General features: G+C 41.2%; 1 protein-coding gene across 1 annotated transcript in view; it reads right to left on the bottom strand.

Annotated features, from left to right (window-relative positions):
• Positions 1–15765, bottom strand: part of LOC121369033 — a 33854-nt gene extending 18089 nt beyond the window's left edge. The window contains exons 1-3 of the mRNA XM_041493845.1: positions 15726–15765; positions 12121–12237; positions 6989–9890 (exon numbers count right to left, since the gene is read on the bottom strand). Of these exons, the coding sequence (XP_041349779.1) occupies positions 6989–9815 (2827 nt within the window). The 5' untranslated portion in view covers positions 9816–9890; positions 12121–12237; positions 15726–15765. The remainder of the gene's footprint in view (positions 1–6988; positions 9891–12120; positions 12238–15725) is intronic.
• Positions 15766–16061: the final 296 nt, after the last annotated feature.

Here is a 16061-nt window from a genome sequence, read left to right on the forward strand (position 1 = left end):
TGGCCGTGGATGTGGCGACAACCTATCCCACTTGTTGTATGGCCGTGGACGTGGCGACAACCTATTCCACTTGTTGTATGGCCGTGGACGTGGTGACAACCTATTCCACTTATTGTATGGCTGTGGACGTGGCGACAACCTATTCCACTGTTGTATGGCCGTGGAAGTGGCGACAATCTATCCCACTTGTTGTATGGCCGTGGATGTGGCGACAACCTATTCCACTAGTTGTATGGCCGTGGACGTGGCGACAACCTATTCCACTGTTGTATGGCCGTGGACGTGGCAACAACCTATTCCACTTGTTGTATGGCCGTGGACGTGGCGACAACCTATCCCACTTATTGTATGGCCGTGGATGTGGCGACAACCTATCCCACTTGTTGTATGGCCGTGGATGTGGCGACAACCTATTCCACTTGTTGTATGGCCGTGGACGTGGCGACAACCTATTCCACTTGTTGTATGGCCGTGGACGTGGCGACAACCTATTCCACTGTTGTATGGCCGTGGATGTGGCGACAACCTATCCCACTTGTTGTATGACCGTGGATGTGGCGACAACCTATCCCACTTGTTGTATGGCCGTGGAGACAACCTATCCGACTTGTTGTATGGCAGTGGACACAACCTATTCCACTTGTTGTATGGCCGTGGACGTGGCGACAACCTATCCCACTTGTTGTATGGCCGTGGACGTGGCGACAACCTATCCCACTTGTTGTATGGCCGTGGACGTGGCGACAACCTATTCCACTTGTTGTATGGCCGTGGTCGTGGCGATAACCTATTCCACTTGTTGTATGGCCGTGGACGTGACGACAACCTATTCCACTTGTTGTATGGCCGTGGACGTGGCGATAACCTATTCCACTTGTTGTATGGACGTGGCGACAACCTATTCCACTGTTGTATGGCCATGGACGTGGCGACAACCTATCCCACTTGTTGTATGGCCGTGGATGTGGCGACAACCTATCCCACTTGTTGTATGGCCGTGGACGTGGCGACAACCTATCCCACTTGTTGTATGGCCGTGGACGTGGCGACAACCTATCCCACTTGTTGTATGGCCGTGGACGTGGCGACAACCTATTCCACTTGTTGTATGGCCGTGGACGTGGCGACAACCTATTCCACTTGTTGTATGGCCGTGGACGTGGCGACAACCTATTCCACTGTTGTATGTGGATGGCGACAATCTATCCCACTTGTTGTACGTGGCGACAACCTATTCCACTGTTGTATGGCCGTGGAAGTGGCGACAATCTATCCCACTTGTTGTATGGCCGTGGATGTGGCGACAACCTATTCCACTAGTTGTATGGCCGTGGACGTGGCGACAACCTATTCCACTGTTGTATGGCCGTGGACGTGGCAACAACCTATTCCACTTGTTGTATGGCCGTGGACGTGGCGACAACCTATCCCGCTTGTTGTATGACGTGGACGTGGCGACAACCTATCCCACTTATTGTATGGCCGTGGATGTGGCGACAACCTATCCCACTTGTTGTATGGCCGTGGACGTGGCGACAACCTATTCCACTTGTTGTATGGCCGTGGACGTGGCGACAACCTATTCCACTTGTTGTATGGCCGTGGATGTGGCGACAACCTATCCCGCTTGTTGTATGACCGTGGACGTGGCGACAACCTATCCCACTTGTTGTATGGCCGTGGAGACAACCTATCCCACTTGTTGTATGGCAGTGGACACAACCTATTCCACTTGTTGTATGGCCGTGGACGTGGCGACAACCTATCCCACTTGTTGTATGGCCGTGGACGTGGCGACAACCTATCCCACTTGTTGTATGGCCGTGGACGTGGCGACAACCTATTCCACTTGTTGTATGGCCGTGGTCGTGGCGATAACCTATTCCACTTGTTGTATGGACGTGGCGACAACCTATTCCACTGTTGTATGGCCGTGGCGACAACCTATTCCACTTGTTGTATGGCCGTGGACGTGGCGACAACCTATTCCACTTGTTGTATGGCCGTGGACGTGGCGACAACCTATTCCACTTGTTGTATGGCCGTGGAGACGTTGTATGGCAGTGGACAACCTATTCCACTTGTTGTATGGCCGTGGACGTGGCGACAACCTATTCCACTTGTTGTATGGCCGTGGACGTGGCGACAACCTATCCCACTTGTTGTATGGCCGTGGACGTGGCGACAACCTATTCCACTTGTTGTATGGCCGTGGACGTGGCGACAACCTATTCCACTTGTTGTATGGCCGTGGACGTGGCGACAACCTATTCCACTTATTGTATGGCCGTGGATGTGGCGACAACCTATCCCACTTGTTGTATGGCGACAACCTATCCCACTTGTTGTATGGCCGTGGACTTGTGGTATGGCCGTGGACGTGACGACAACCTATTCCACTGTTGTATGGCCGTGGATGTGGCGACAACCTATCCCACTTGTTATGTGGACGTGGGCGACAACCTATCCCACTTGTTGTATGGCCGTGGAGACAACCTATCCCACTTGTTGTATGGCAGTGGACACAACCTATTCCACTTGTTGTATGGCCGTGGACGTGGCGACAACCTATTCCACTTGTTGTATGGCCGTGGACGTGGCGACAACCTATCCCACTTGTTGTATGGCCGTGGACGTGGCGACAACCTATTCCACTTGTTGTATGGCCGTGGACGTGGCGATAACCTATTCCACTTGTTGTATGGACGTGGCGACAACCTATTCCACTGTTGTATGGCCGTGGACGTGGCGACAACCTATTCCCACTTGTTGTATGGCCGTGGACGTGGCGACAACCTATCCCACTTGTTGTATGGCCGTGGACGTGGCGACAACCTATCCCACTTGTTGTATGGCCGTGGACTTGTTGTATGGCCGTGGACGTGACGACAACCTATTCCACTGTTGTATGGCCGTGGATGTGACGACAACCTATCCCACTTGTTGTATGACCGTGGACGTGGCGACAACCTATCCCACTTGTTGTATGGCCGTGGAGACAACCTATCCCACTTGTTGTATGGCAGTGGACACAACCTATTCCACTTGTTGTATGGCCGTGGACGTGGCGACAACCTATCCCACTTGTTGTATGGCCGTGGACGTGGCGACAACCTATCCCACTTGTTGTATGGCCGTGGACGTGGCGACAACCTATTCCACTTGTTGTATGGCCGTGGTCGTGGCGATAACCTATTCCACTTGTTGTATGGACGTGGCGACAACCTATTCCACTGTTGTATGGCCGTGGCGACAACCTATTCCACTTGTTGTATAGCCGTGGACGTGGCGACAACCTATTCCACTTGTTGTATGGCCGTGGACGTGGCGATAACCTATTCCACTTGTTGTATGGACGTGGCGACAACCTATTCCACTGTTGTATGGCCATGGACGTGGCGACAACCTATCCCACTTGTTGTATGGCCGTGGATGTGGCGACAACCTATCCCACTTGTTGTATGGCCGTGGACGTGGCAACAACCTATTCCACTTGTTGTATGGCCGTGGACGTGGCGACAACCTATTCCACTTATTGTATGGCCGTGGACGTGGCGACAACCTATCCCACTTATTGTATGGCCGTGGACGTGGCGACAACCTATTTCACTTGTTGTATGGCCGTGGACGTGGCGACAACCTATTCCACTGTTGTATGGCCGTGGATGTGGCGACAACCTATCCCACTTGTTGTATGACCGTGGACGTGGCGACAACCTATCCCACTTGTTGTATGGCCGTGGAGACAACCTATCCCACTTGTTGTATGGCAGTGGACACAACCTATTCCACTTGTTGTATGGCCGTGGACGTGGCGACAACCTATTCCACTTGTTGTATGGCCGTGGACGTGGCGACAACCTATCCCACTTGTTGTATGGCCGTGGACGTGGCGACAACCTATTCCACTTGCTGTATGGCCGTGGACGTGGCGATAACCTATTCCACTTGTTGTATGGACGTGGCGACAACCTATTCCACTGTTGTATGGCCGTGGACGTGGCGACAACCTATCCCACTTATTGTATGGCCGTGGATGTGGCGACAACCTATCCCACTTGTTGTATGGCCGTGGACGTGGCGACAACCTATCCCACTTGTTGTATGGCCGTGGACTTGTTGTATGGCCGTGGACGTGACGACAACCTATTCCACTGTTGTATGGCCGTGGATGTGGCGACAACCTATCCCACTTGTTGTATGACCGTGGACGTGGCGACAACCTATCCCACTTGTTGTATGGCCGTGGAGACAACCTATCCCACTTGTTGTATGGCAGTGGACACAACCTATTCCACTTGTTGTATGGCCGTGGACGTGGCGACAACCTATTCCACTTGTTGTATGGCCGTGGACGTGGCGACAACCTATCCCACTTGTTGTATGGCCGTGGACGTGGCGACAACCTATTCCACTTGTTGTATGGCCGTGGACGTGGCGATAACCTATTCCACTTATTGTATGGACGTGGACATGGCGACAATCTATTCCACTTGTTGTATGGCCGTGGACGTGGCGACAACCTATTCCACTGTTGTATGGCCGTGGAAGTGGCGACAATCTATCCCACTTGTTGTATGGCCGTGGATGTGGCGACAACCTATTCCACTAGTTGTATGGCCGTGGACGTGGCCACAACCTATTCCACTGTTGTATGGCCGTGGATGTGGCGACAACCTATCCCACTTGTATGGCCGTGGATGTGGCGACAACCTATCCCACTTGTTGTATGGCCGTGGACGTGGCGACAACCTATCCCACTTGTTGTATGGCCGTGGACGTGGCGACAACCTATTCCACTTGTTGTATGGCCGTGGACACAACCTATTCCACTTGTTGTATGGCCGTGGACACAACCTATTCCACTTGTTGTATGGCCGTGGACGTGGCGACAACCTATTCCACTTGTTGTATGGCCGTGGACGTGGCGACAACCTATCCCACTTGTTGTATGGCCGTGGACGTGGCGAGCAGCTATCCCACTTGTTGTATGGCCGTGGACGTGGCGACAACCTATCCCACTTGTTGTATGGCCGTGGACGTGGCGACAACCTATTCCACTGTTGTATGGCCGTGGACGTGGCGACAACCTATTCCACTTGTAAGCCATACGTTTATGGCTGGCATTTGTTTAAAATCTTTTAGGGATTTTGGCCCATGTGTCATTATTGTGGGTATATTATATAAAACTCTCTGCCCCAAAACACTTCTCTGGGATGGTTTTACCCTGTTCATAGCTGAGAAAAGTCGTGGCTAGCTCAAAGTAAATATGAGCTCTATTACTCTGCAAATGTTTTTAAATATTTCAGACTTGGTAAACAACACCAGGATGTGTATGTGTGTGTGTATGTGCGTGTGTTGCCGTACATTGATTGCAATATTTATAAAGCATAAAAAAATTCATGAATACATTCATGTATGCTTAGAGAGCATCGCACCATCACGATTATGGCGAAGGGTTAATGAAATCTACTAGTAACTTGTAACGATTATGATGTAGGGCTAATGAAATCTAACTTCACCCTAGACGTTTATTTTGCAGAAATGTAGATTTTTGATCCCCTGAACATATTAATTTTCAAAGTTTTAAACCAATACCATCTCAAATAACATATTATTGGGGGTAAAAGTTCAGTGTAAATTAAAACAAAAATTAGTTACAAACTGCAAAGGTTAAATCTTTTGTTCTGATACAGGTTTCAAGGCAATTGATGGAATATCCAAGGTAATCTAATGACAAAACCGTAATACATGATCAGGGCCGTATCTGTGCACAAAGTAGAGTCGAATGGGCATTTGACAAAATATTGGATGATTCCATAGATCTCTATCTAGTGCTTCGCCTATAGGAGAACAGCCACTCCCGAGGAAATAATTTACTGAGGATGTCACCCCTCTTGCATCACCACAAAGTTCATTCCATCCCTCTTGCATTGCCACAAAGTGGACTGCCACTTCCAGACTAGTTTACTAAAGTACGCAGATACCGTTAAGTCTCTTTGTATTACACCATCTTTTACTTAAGAGACAATGCAAGTCAAGCAGCATACCTTGGCTATTCTAGCATTTTGCCATCACCCCGTATTAAAAATGAGATTTAATCTGTATAATTTAATGGTACTTTGTAAAGTATCATTTTTAGTTATTTCTTTTTCAATTTTTTTTTTTATTAGAGTTTGTAATGGTTTAAAACTTAATATGTTTTTATTTGAATTTTAACTTTATTCATTATGAAGTTAAACACTAATTCATCGTTTTTCTTTGACACAAATGGACTATATACATTGAGCACATGGTTATCATTCAACAAAAAACATAGTTTTGATTTTGGCTGTAAAGTTAAATTTCAATGTGATAATTGGAGGTGTAGCTGAATTTGAGAAGGGCCAGTAAAAATTTTCTTCAACTGGCCCTGCTGGCGACCATGGTTTTCATGTTAATTTTTAACCCAGTTTCATTACCGGTGTTATATTTCATTACCTTTGTGGATTATTTCATTACCTGTGTGGTTTCATTACAGGTGTTTATTTTATTACCTGTGTGTTATTACCCGTTACTGTTACCTGTGTTATTTGTTTACCTGTGTATTACTTCATTACTTGTTAGGCCAGTAGGAACGTGGGGGGGGGGGGGGAGAGGTGCGCGCGCGGCATGTGAGCCTTTTTTTCTTCTTCACATTGTTTGCCATTTTAATCAAAATCTGATATAGAGTTTGTACCTGATCCGTCAGTGCCTACAGGCCTGCTCGTGTGTTATTACCTGTTATCGTTACCAGTGTTATTTGTTTACCTGTGTGTTATTTCATTGCTTGTGTGTTATTTCAACCACGATCTATTTCTTTACACGTTATATTTTACTCAGTGTGTTATTTCATTATAAATGTATGTGTGTATGTTAATTCACTGTCCATGTAGTGTGTCATTACCTGTATGTGTTATTTCATTACCGGTATGTGTTATTTCGTTACCTGTATGCGTAATTTCATTACCTGTGTGTGTTATTTCATGACGTTTGAGATGACTCTTTTTGAAAAACGAGAAGCTGCAACCCTCGACCGGGCAGTGGTACTTCTTCGGCGACAGCTGGTGTGACTCCTCTTTATGGCTCTTAAGAAACTTGGCATTGCGAAATGACTTTGTACACCCATCTAGGTCGCACTGAAAAGGACGGGTAGTGTTATGAACCTCATAATGACCCCGCAGCGCACTGCTCGTCTTAAACGACTTGCAGCAAGTCTCACACATGAACGGGCGCTGTTCTGAGTGGAGCTTCATATGCCGCCTCATGTGTTCGTCTTTGTAAAACATTTTGTCACACAGTAAGCACTTAACATTCCGCTCTCTGATCTCGTGAATGTTCTGGATATGTTTGTGAAGGTTAGCTTTGTAGTTTGATTGGTAACTGCAGTGGGGGCAGGTGTACTGTTTGGGCTGGTTGGGGAAGTGAGAGTTGACATGCACGCGCAACGAAGATTCGTATTTGAACTCCTTGCTGCACTCTTTGCAGATCAGAGGAACCTTTCCCTGGCAGCTCTTGACGTGTTCGTCCAGGGACACTTCGTCACACTTGATGTATCGGTTGCAGTTTTTGCACAGCTTCACTTCACTGACGTTTTTGTGTTCATCACTACCGTGCTGTTCAAGTTCTTCTGATTTGTCCGACGTGAATTCGCATCGTCCACACATAAAGATATCGTGTGTGACCATGTGTTTGGCTAACACTGTCCTTTTCACAGCATCGAAATCACACATAAAACACTTGTGCTTCGCAGGCCTGTTCGAAATGTCATGAGCAGTTCTTAAATGCCTACTAAGAGCCGACATTCCTTTCGCCTTTCGGCCACAAATGTGACATTCGATTGCCTCAAAGGACTTCTTCGATTTTTCAGACTTCCCACTGGGAGATTTATCCTCACTCTCGCCACTGTCCTCAGTCTTTGAAGCCACTTTGTCCTCACCATCACATGACACAGATTCATTCATTAAACTGTTTTTCGTAGCACTTTCAGAATTTGGTTCATCAGACCCATGATCAGAAATGATTGTCTGTTCTGATATGTCGCCATTTGGTATTGATTTTTCTTTCTTAGGTGGCTTTTTCTTCTTAACTTTAGGCTTTGCATCAGAATCTTTCAGTTTTCCGTCAGAATCTTTCAGTTTTCCATCTGAATCTTTTACTTTTCCATCAGAATCTTTCCGTTTTCCATCTGAATCTTTTATCTTTTCATCTGAATCTTTCAGTTTTCCATCAGAATCTTTTTCCTTCCCTTCAGAATCTGTAGAATCTTTCTTTTTCTGTTTTTTTGGAGATGTTTCTGACTTTTCATCTGTAGTTGAATTCTCACTACTTTCCTTCAACTTTCTTTTCTTGGCAGGTTTGGGTTTCTTCTCTTTCACCAAAGCATCTCCATTTTTTACTTCCTTCTCGCCTTCTTCTCCAGCAGTCTCAGAACTTTTTTTCACTGTCTTCGGTACTTTTGGTCGAGATTTCTTAACTTTTTTTACTTCTGAACCAACAGGTGTTTCCTTAGTAACAGAAGAAACTTGAGTTTCACCACTATCTGGAACGTCCAAATGCACTTTCTCATTTTCAACATTCTCAGATTTTACACTTGTGATTGCATTGTCATCTGTGGAATTGGTAACACAGTTCTCGGCTTTCTTTTCATGGTCATCAGAAACAGTTTTGCTTTTCTTCGATTTACTTTTGGAGACATTTTTAGACTTCGTGGAATTTTTATCTCTGGGTAATGTTTTTGTTTTTGAGTCTGTTACATCTATATTTTGAGCAGCATCCACTTTCGTATCTGAACTGGATTCATCTTTTGATTTTTCCAATCCACCTTCAGTTGTTTTCGATACCTCAGCATCACTGTTTTTCCCATCTTTCAGTTTAGACTTGTCGTCTTTGGTTTTTGAAGATTTATCACTCTTGGTTTTGGGTGACTTTTCTTCTTTAAGTTTTGAAGATACTGATTTTTTAGCAGGTTTTTGTTTTGATTTAGCAGTTTCATCCACTTCATCATGAAATTTTCGCTTTTTAGGTGTTCGCTTTGTCCTTTTGGACAAATCCAACGAATCTTGATCCATTTCTGAAACAGTGTTTTCCAACAAGGGAATTAAATTTTTCACAGCATTATCACACTCCATAGAGCTTTCCATTTCTTTCGTCAATTCCGTTATTCTCTTTTTAGGTGGTTTTCTAGGTGGTGTCGAAACGATAATCTCACCCTTTGCAACCTGGTCAATTATACACTCAAAATTGGATTTTGATGTCGAACTTTCTGATACACAGTTGGTTGAAATGCTATTCACGACAGCTACTGAATTGTTCTTGGAACAAATACTGTTATTACAGACTGGAGTACAGTTTTCGGTTACCTTAGCAACCGATTTGTCCACAGTCTTGCTGTTCAGTTGGTCAGTGTCGTGCCCCAGTGTCATGTTCACAGGCTCGTCACTGTTAATGTCACTTTCTCCTGTGTCTTTCTCCCCACTCAACCCGATTCCCGAATCCACGTCGCTCTTCTCTTCCGGATTGTTATTATGTTGCTCTGCCTCCACCTCCGCGAATCTTCCCATCTCCATGTCTTCGGAAACAGTGTCTTGCTCTGCGTCCAGGGTTTTCCCCACCTCCTCGACAACCCCCTTCACATGCGCACCCCTCTTCATCTCAGCGCTGTTGTCGTTGCTGCTGCAGCACACCTCGCTGACAGGCTTGGCTTTCTTCTTCTTCTGCGTTTTTGGAGACATCGCTTTAACTTCCATTTTGTCGTCTCTTCCCTTCTTTCCATCTTTCTCTTCTTTTGTTCTCATCCTGGCTCTGCGTTTGGTTTCATGGCCAAGCTAGAGGCATGCATGTCGCCAGTCAGTTCGGTGCAGCAAATCCATCTGTCAAGACAAGAATATTTGAAATAGTAACGATTTTCAGATATATAAACAGAAGGAATGAAGGAAGAAATGGTTTATTTAACGACACATTCAACACATTTTAATTAGTTATGTGGCATTTGACATAACCCACTGCCACTCTATGGACTACTCTTTATGATTAAATAGCAACAAGGGATCTTTTATATGCATTATCCCACAGACAGGATAGTACATACAACAACCTTTGTTACATCAATCAGGGTTCATACACTTAACCAAATTCCAGGACATTTTTCTAAAATTCCAAGACTATTACACATGGAATGAAATGTTTTATTTAACAACGCACTCAACACAGTTTATTTACGGTTATATGGCGTTGGACATATGGTTACGGATCACATAGATACTGAGGGGAAAACCTGCTGTCGCCACTTCATGTGCTACTCTATTCGATTAGCAGCAAGGGATTTTTTATATGCACCATCCCATAGACGGGATAGCACATACCATGGCCTTTGATATACTAGATGTTGTGCACTGGTTGGAACGAAAAATAGTGCAATAGGCCCACTGACAGGGATCGATCCCAAACCGACCACACATCAAATGAGCGCTTTACCACGGGGCTACGTCTACACATGGAGTAATAGTGGATAATAATTCAAATGTATTAAACATATCCTCGAGTAACCGTGAACCAGCCTATTAATGGAAAATGGTTTCTGCACATGCGCATTACAAAAAGCAGGGCTTCTAGAACTTTTATAAAATCTACTAGCCATGGGATCAGTGATTTTAAAGACTTACTAGCCACGATTAAAAATTCACTAGCCCTATTTAAGTTACACAATTTTACTAATAGTAATAATCAGATATGTCACCAAAAGAGGGATATAGAACTTAAAAACAGTAAGCTAAAGGGGGATGGGGTGAGGGGGTTAGGATATTCATATTTACAAAATAGACAAAGTTAAATGCAGCATTTGACAACTTTTTTTCCACTAGCCGTCGGACATGGCAATAGTAGTTATTTACTAGCCCAACATTGAATATCACTAGCCATGGGAGTCTGGCTACCATAATCTAGAAGCCCTGCAAAAAGAAAGTTTGGAAAACATCTGCAATTGAATCCTGACTTGGGACCAGATCAAAAGTTCAAATAGTGATTATAGGAAAAGGAAAATAAAGTTCAGAAAACATTAGCAGTCATCCGTTTTGAAACTGAAAACATATTTTCAAATTTCCTGGACAAGGAAATGTTTTATTTAACGACGCACTCAACACATTTTATTTACGGTTATATGGCGTCAGACATATGGTTAAGGACCACACAGATATTGAGAGAGGAAACCCGTTGTCGCCACTTCATGGGCTAATCTTTTCAATTAACAGCAAAGGATCTTTTATGTGCACCATCCCGCAGACAGGATGGTACATACCACAACCTTTGATGTACCAGTCGTGGTGCACTGGCTGGAGAAAGAAATAACACAATGGGCCCACTGACGGGGATCGATCCTAAACTGAAGTTCTGGAAAACAGCTTCCCAAAATTCAAGGATTTTAAAGGAATTTAAGGACATGTACGAATCCTGATCAATTATTGGTCTTGGCCGGAACAAGAAATAGCCCAATGGACCCACCAATGCTGATTGATCCTAAACCTCTCTACCATTGGGCCATGTCCTGCCCACAGATATATATACATATATATAAATTATATATACTTATTGATCTATAGATAATATTTGAATACAGGGTTTCTACCAGAAAGTATAAAGGATAAAATTACTCACCCTAAAATCGTGGAAATTAATGGATATGCTTTTTTAATTTTTAGACAGATGATTAGAGAACTGATGTATAAAAATTGTGAAAATGCATGAATGTTCAGTTTCAAACCAATGACCACGTGGTAGAGGCACGGTTTTATTTTTATATATCCTCAAATTATTTTCGACAGAAAGCCCGATATATCATATATGAAGTGCCATAAAGATTGCTACTATAACTCTATGCAAAATTTACATCAGAAAACAAAACTAAAATATTGTATCAAGCTCGCAGCTACCAAAATTACAATGGCATTTATCAAAATGTTAAGACATTTCACAACTTACCAAACATAACATCTAAGTATAACAGTGACATTCTGCCAATATACTAGTATACAACCTTTTTTTCTTCTTTTTTTAGATGTACATATTTATAAAACATTATTACTTACAAGTATGTTTTGCTCTTACCTTTTTCTTTTGAAATATTTGCTAGATTTAGTTAAATAAATTTGAACACATCTTAATCATTACATGTTGACTCCCTGCGACATTCAAAGCAACTGTCTAGTCAATCCACATGGACCCCTGAAACAAGATTTTTAAAATTATTAACACCATTCAAATTAAAATGTTCTACAATATGATGTACAGCAATGTTTCCCCAAAGTTCTGGATAGACCACAGTCCATCCAAGCAAGTTTTTTTTTTTACTGGAATGATAAATTTCAATGACTTGTTAACTATAACAAGGGCTTAAACTGATGTTTGTTAATTCATGAAATGCAAATTAAAAGTTGAATTTAGCAATTATATTTCAGTTACTAATTCGCTAAAATTCGCTAAAATTCTAATTTGAAAATCACATGTATAGATTCATAGATTAAGTTCATAGATCAATCACCAGAATGGTTTAGTTTATTTTGTCCGTGTATCTGATGCCATATGTTCGGACTCCTTCATACCATTCAAAGTACATCACTGTTTTTCATTACCATTATTCGAACATCACTACCCATTAGATTTATTTTAAGAATTTTAATTGGGTTACACAGGGCTAGCTCTGGTACTCGCCAAAATTGCAAATTTTAAAAACAAGTGGCAAATTTCATTTTAATTTGCCAAAATAATTTCAAGTATTAATTGATATTTTGTTATAAAATAACTGGGTTTCTGTAAGTTTAATAGATAATTTGGTGAACTAATTTCAAGTATTAATTGATATTTTGTTAAAAAATAACTGGGTTTCTGTAAGTTTAATAGATAATGTGGTGAAATAATTTCAAGTATTAATTGATATTTTGTTATAAAATAACTGGGTTTCTGTAAGTTTAATAGATAATTTGGCGTAATAATTTCAAGTATTAATTGATATTTTGTTATAAAATAACTGGGTTTCTGTAAGTTTAGTAGATAATTTGGGGAAATAATTTCAAGTATTAATTGATATTTTGTTATAAAATAACTGGGTTTCTGTAAGTTTAATAGATAATTTGGCGTAATTTTCTGTTGACCCAGAGCTAGCCCTGGTTATATTTTGCTTGGCCAACTGAAAGTATCATTTAGCCAAAGATTTTCTAAACCAATTTTCAAAATTGCTAATACATGATTGTCCAGTTTAAAGCCTGTATAGCGATGGGAAGATGGCTCCTAATTAGAGTTTAAGCTGGACCCCCTACAAATGATTAGCAATTTGCTTAATTTGGTTTAAAAAGCTGATACATCTACAAGAGAAACACAATTTTCAAACTAGCTCTTTGGCCAATTAGTAATGAAATTTATTACATACCCATTTAATCTTACTATAGCAATAAACACCATTCTGATGTTTTATTGAACGTATGTAAAATACAAAATCTTGCATGTATAGTTCATGTGTTCACTTAAATAACGTCAGGACCCCCAGTATTCTTTCAATTCCACAAACTTCAACTATTTTTCGCAGACAAAAAGTAAGTTGTGTTGTTTAATTAAACTTTTGTTATTCATAATATACAAAGGTGGTATGTAATAAATATAGAACTACATACCAGTTGTCCCCCCCCCCCCCCCCAATGTTATTTATTACACTTTTTATAGTGCACAAGATATATACCACTGTGTGGTATAATATTCTTATACACTATGAAATTGTGCAATAAAAAAACATGGGAAAACAACTGGCATAGACTTCTGTATTTGCATTCATCTCATTTGAAAAATAAAAGCTTAACCCACAGTAATTTTGTACCTAAAGCTAACAGTTCATGCTTGCCATCTCCAGAAAAAAAAAAACCTTAAATAACAAATGGGGGGAATGATATGATGTAGTCATGTATCCACAGGTGTGTGTTTTCTAAACAAAACTTTTTCTTACTGTGTTGTAATCTAAATACACCACCTAAATTTACATCAATTGAGTATTATTTAGATACATATATACAGTATCAGAAGAGTGGTATGAATTAATAACAAACTATTAGCGAGTCTGTGAAGGTATTTTGCAGAGATAATGGAAATATAAATGTGTGGTAACCGCAGGGCTTCTAGATTATGGTAGCCACACACCCGTGTCTAGTGTTATTCAATGTTGCCCTAGTAAACAACTACTATTGCCATGCCAGATGGCTAGTGAAAAAAGTTATCAAAAGCTGCATTCAAGTCCATTTTGTAAATATAAATGTTGCCCCCACCTCCACCCCCAAATCTTGGTATTTTTAATCTTTTCAGGTAACATATATCTGATTATTACTATTATTAAAATTCTATTAAGTAAAGTAGGCCTAATGAATGTTTAAACATGTCTAGTACATTTTTAAAATCACTGATCCCATGGCTAGTGTTTTGTGCTAACTTATACATGGGTTTGCAAGACGCATTGCTTATTTCGATGCCAGGATTTGTATGGCCTATCCTGGTGAAAATGACAATAGGTACGGTACATGGTCTTATAATATGAATACTCCTCATGTCCATATAATTCTAAGCGACTGTGTAATCAAAAGTTGATCGGTTGGTGCAAACCATTTCTAACAAATGAATGATGATGAAATTCCAACCGATTCAAAGCACTAGTAAAATCTTATGCATGATGTAGAAAAAAATGCCTTGCACACGATTTTTTTTTTTTTTAAATACCGAAATGTGCATTCGGCTAGGATTTATTACACACTGGTTGATAACACTAGAGAACATTGTTTGTATAAACATGTCTGAAATTGTTGTCTACCGTAACAATAACATACCACATATTCTAATAAAATTACAGAATTAGCTAAAGTATACACTCTAAAAATGTACTGCATAACATGTTACAATTTTTTTTTAATTCTATATATCAAATATCACCAATACAAATTTGAAAAACAAACTATTCTCTACATGAATATGATTATCTTAAATTTTATAGATTCACATTAATATTATGCATCACATATACTAAGTGAAATAATAATGTAAACAAATATTTTATTATTTTGGTAAATCAATCATTCAATATGTAAAAAAATTGATTATTTCCAATATTATATTAGTAATAATAAAAAATATCTCCAACATAGTTGTAAATTGTGGATATTAATTGGCCATTAAAACAAATACTTATTCTGATTATAATATTATTGATTGCATACTTAAAATCGATTACAAATTGACACAGCAAACCAAATGTCAACTGAGAAAAGCAGCGAATGCCAATGCCAAGCCACGCTGTTGATTTATTTACATTGCCGTGGACCGAACAGTTTCCTTAAATAGACGAGCCGTTAAATCATCAAAAATATCAACTCTTTAAAGATTTCTGATGCACAATCACAGCCTCTAGTTTTCGCAATTCCAATATTTTCAGCCAAAAAAGCGTTGTATAAAATTTACTTGCTTTCCAGGTTCAACCATGACGGTAAAAATTAGGCCTTCGTGTTAGAAATACTGGGTCAGTTCGAATGGTCATTGTGAGATGTCGCGGTCCTATCTGGTCTGCGTTTATAGTTAATACTTTAGATGCATTGCTAAAAATTAACATGCATTAAAAAATTGACAACAATAACAACAAATTAGTGTCACTTGTACGTAATTTTGTACACAAACACCACACATACCTTCTTCCATGTCTAAATTTAGACATAGGTTGTCCCGAAGTGAATTTGATCAGTGCCCTTGATTGGATGCTATTTCGTAGAGTAGCGCCAATCATTACCACTTCCTGTTATAATATGGCGCCAAGGTGTGAATGCAGTTAGACGCCAAAATTTATTTGCAACAAAATATACTGAAATCGCAACATTTTCTTTGATGTAGCCGACTTTGATGAGAAGGTACTGCAACTAATGCTCACAAACGTTTATTGTGCGATTTGCTTTCTGCTCGAGATAGTTATGTTAATGCATAGCCATGAATCAGTTGACTGACCCGACTGCAGTGAGTGACTGTCACAC

The sequence above is a fragment of the Gigantopelta aegis genome, chromosome 3, assembly GCF_016097555.1.
Source record: "Gigantopelta aegis isolate Gae_Host chromosome 3, Gae_host_genome, whole genome shotgun sequence".
Classification (NCBI taxonomy): Eukaryota; Metazoa; Mollusca; class Gastropoda; order Neomphalida; family Peltospiridae; genus Gigantopelta; species Gigantopelta aegis.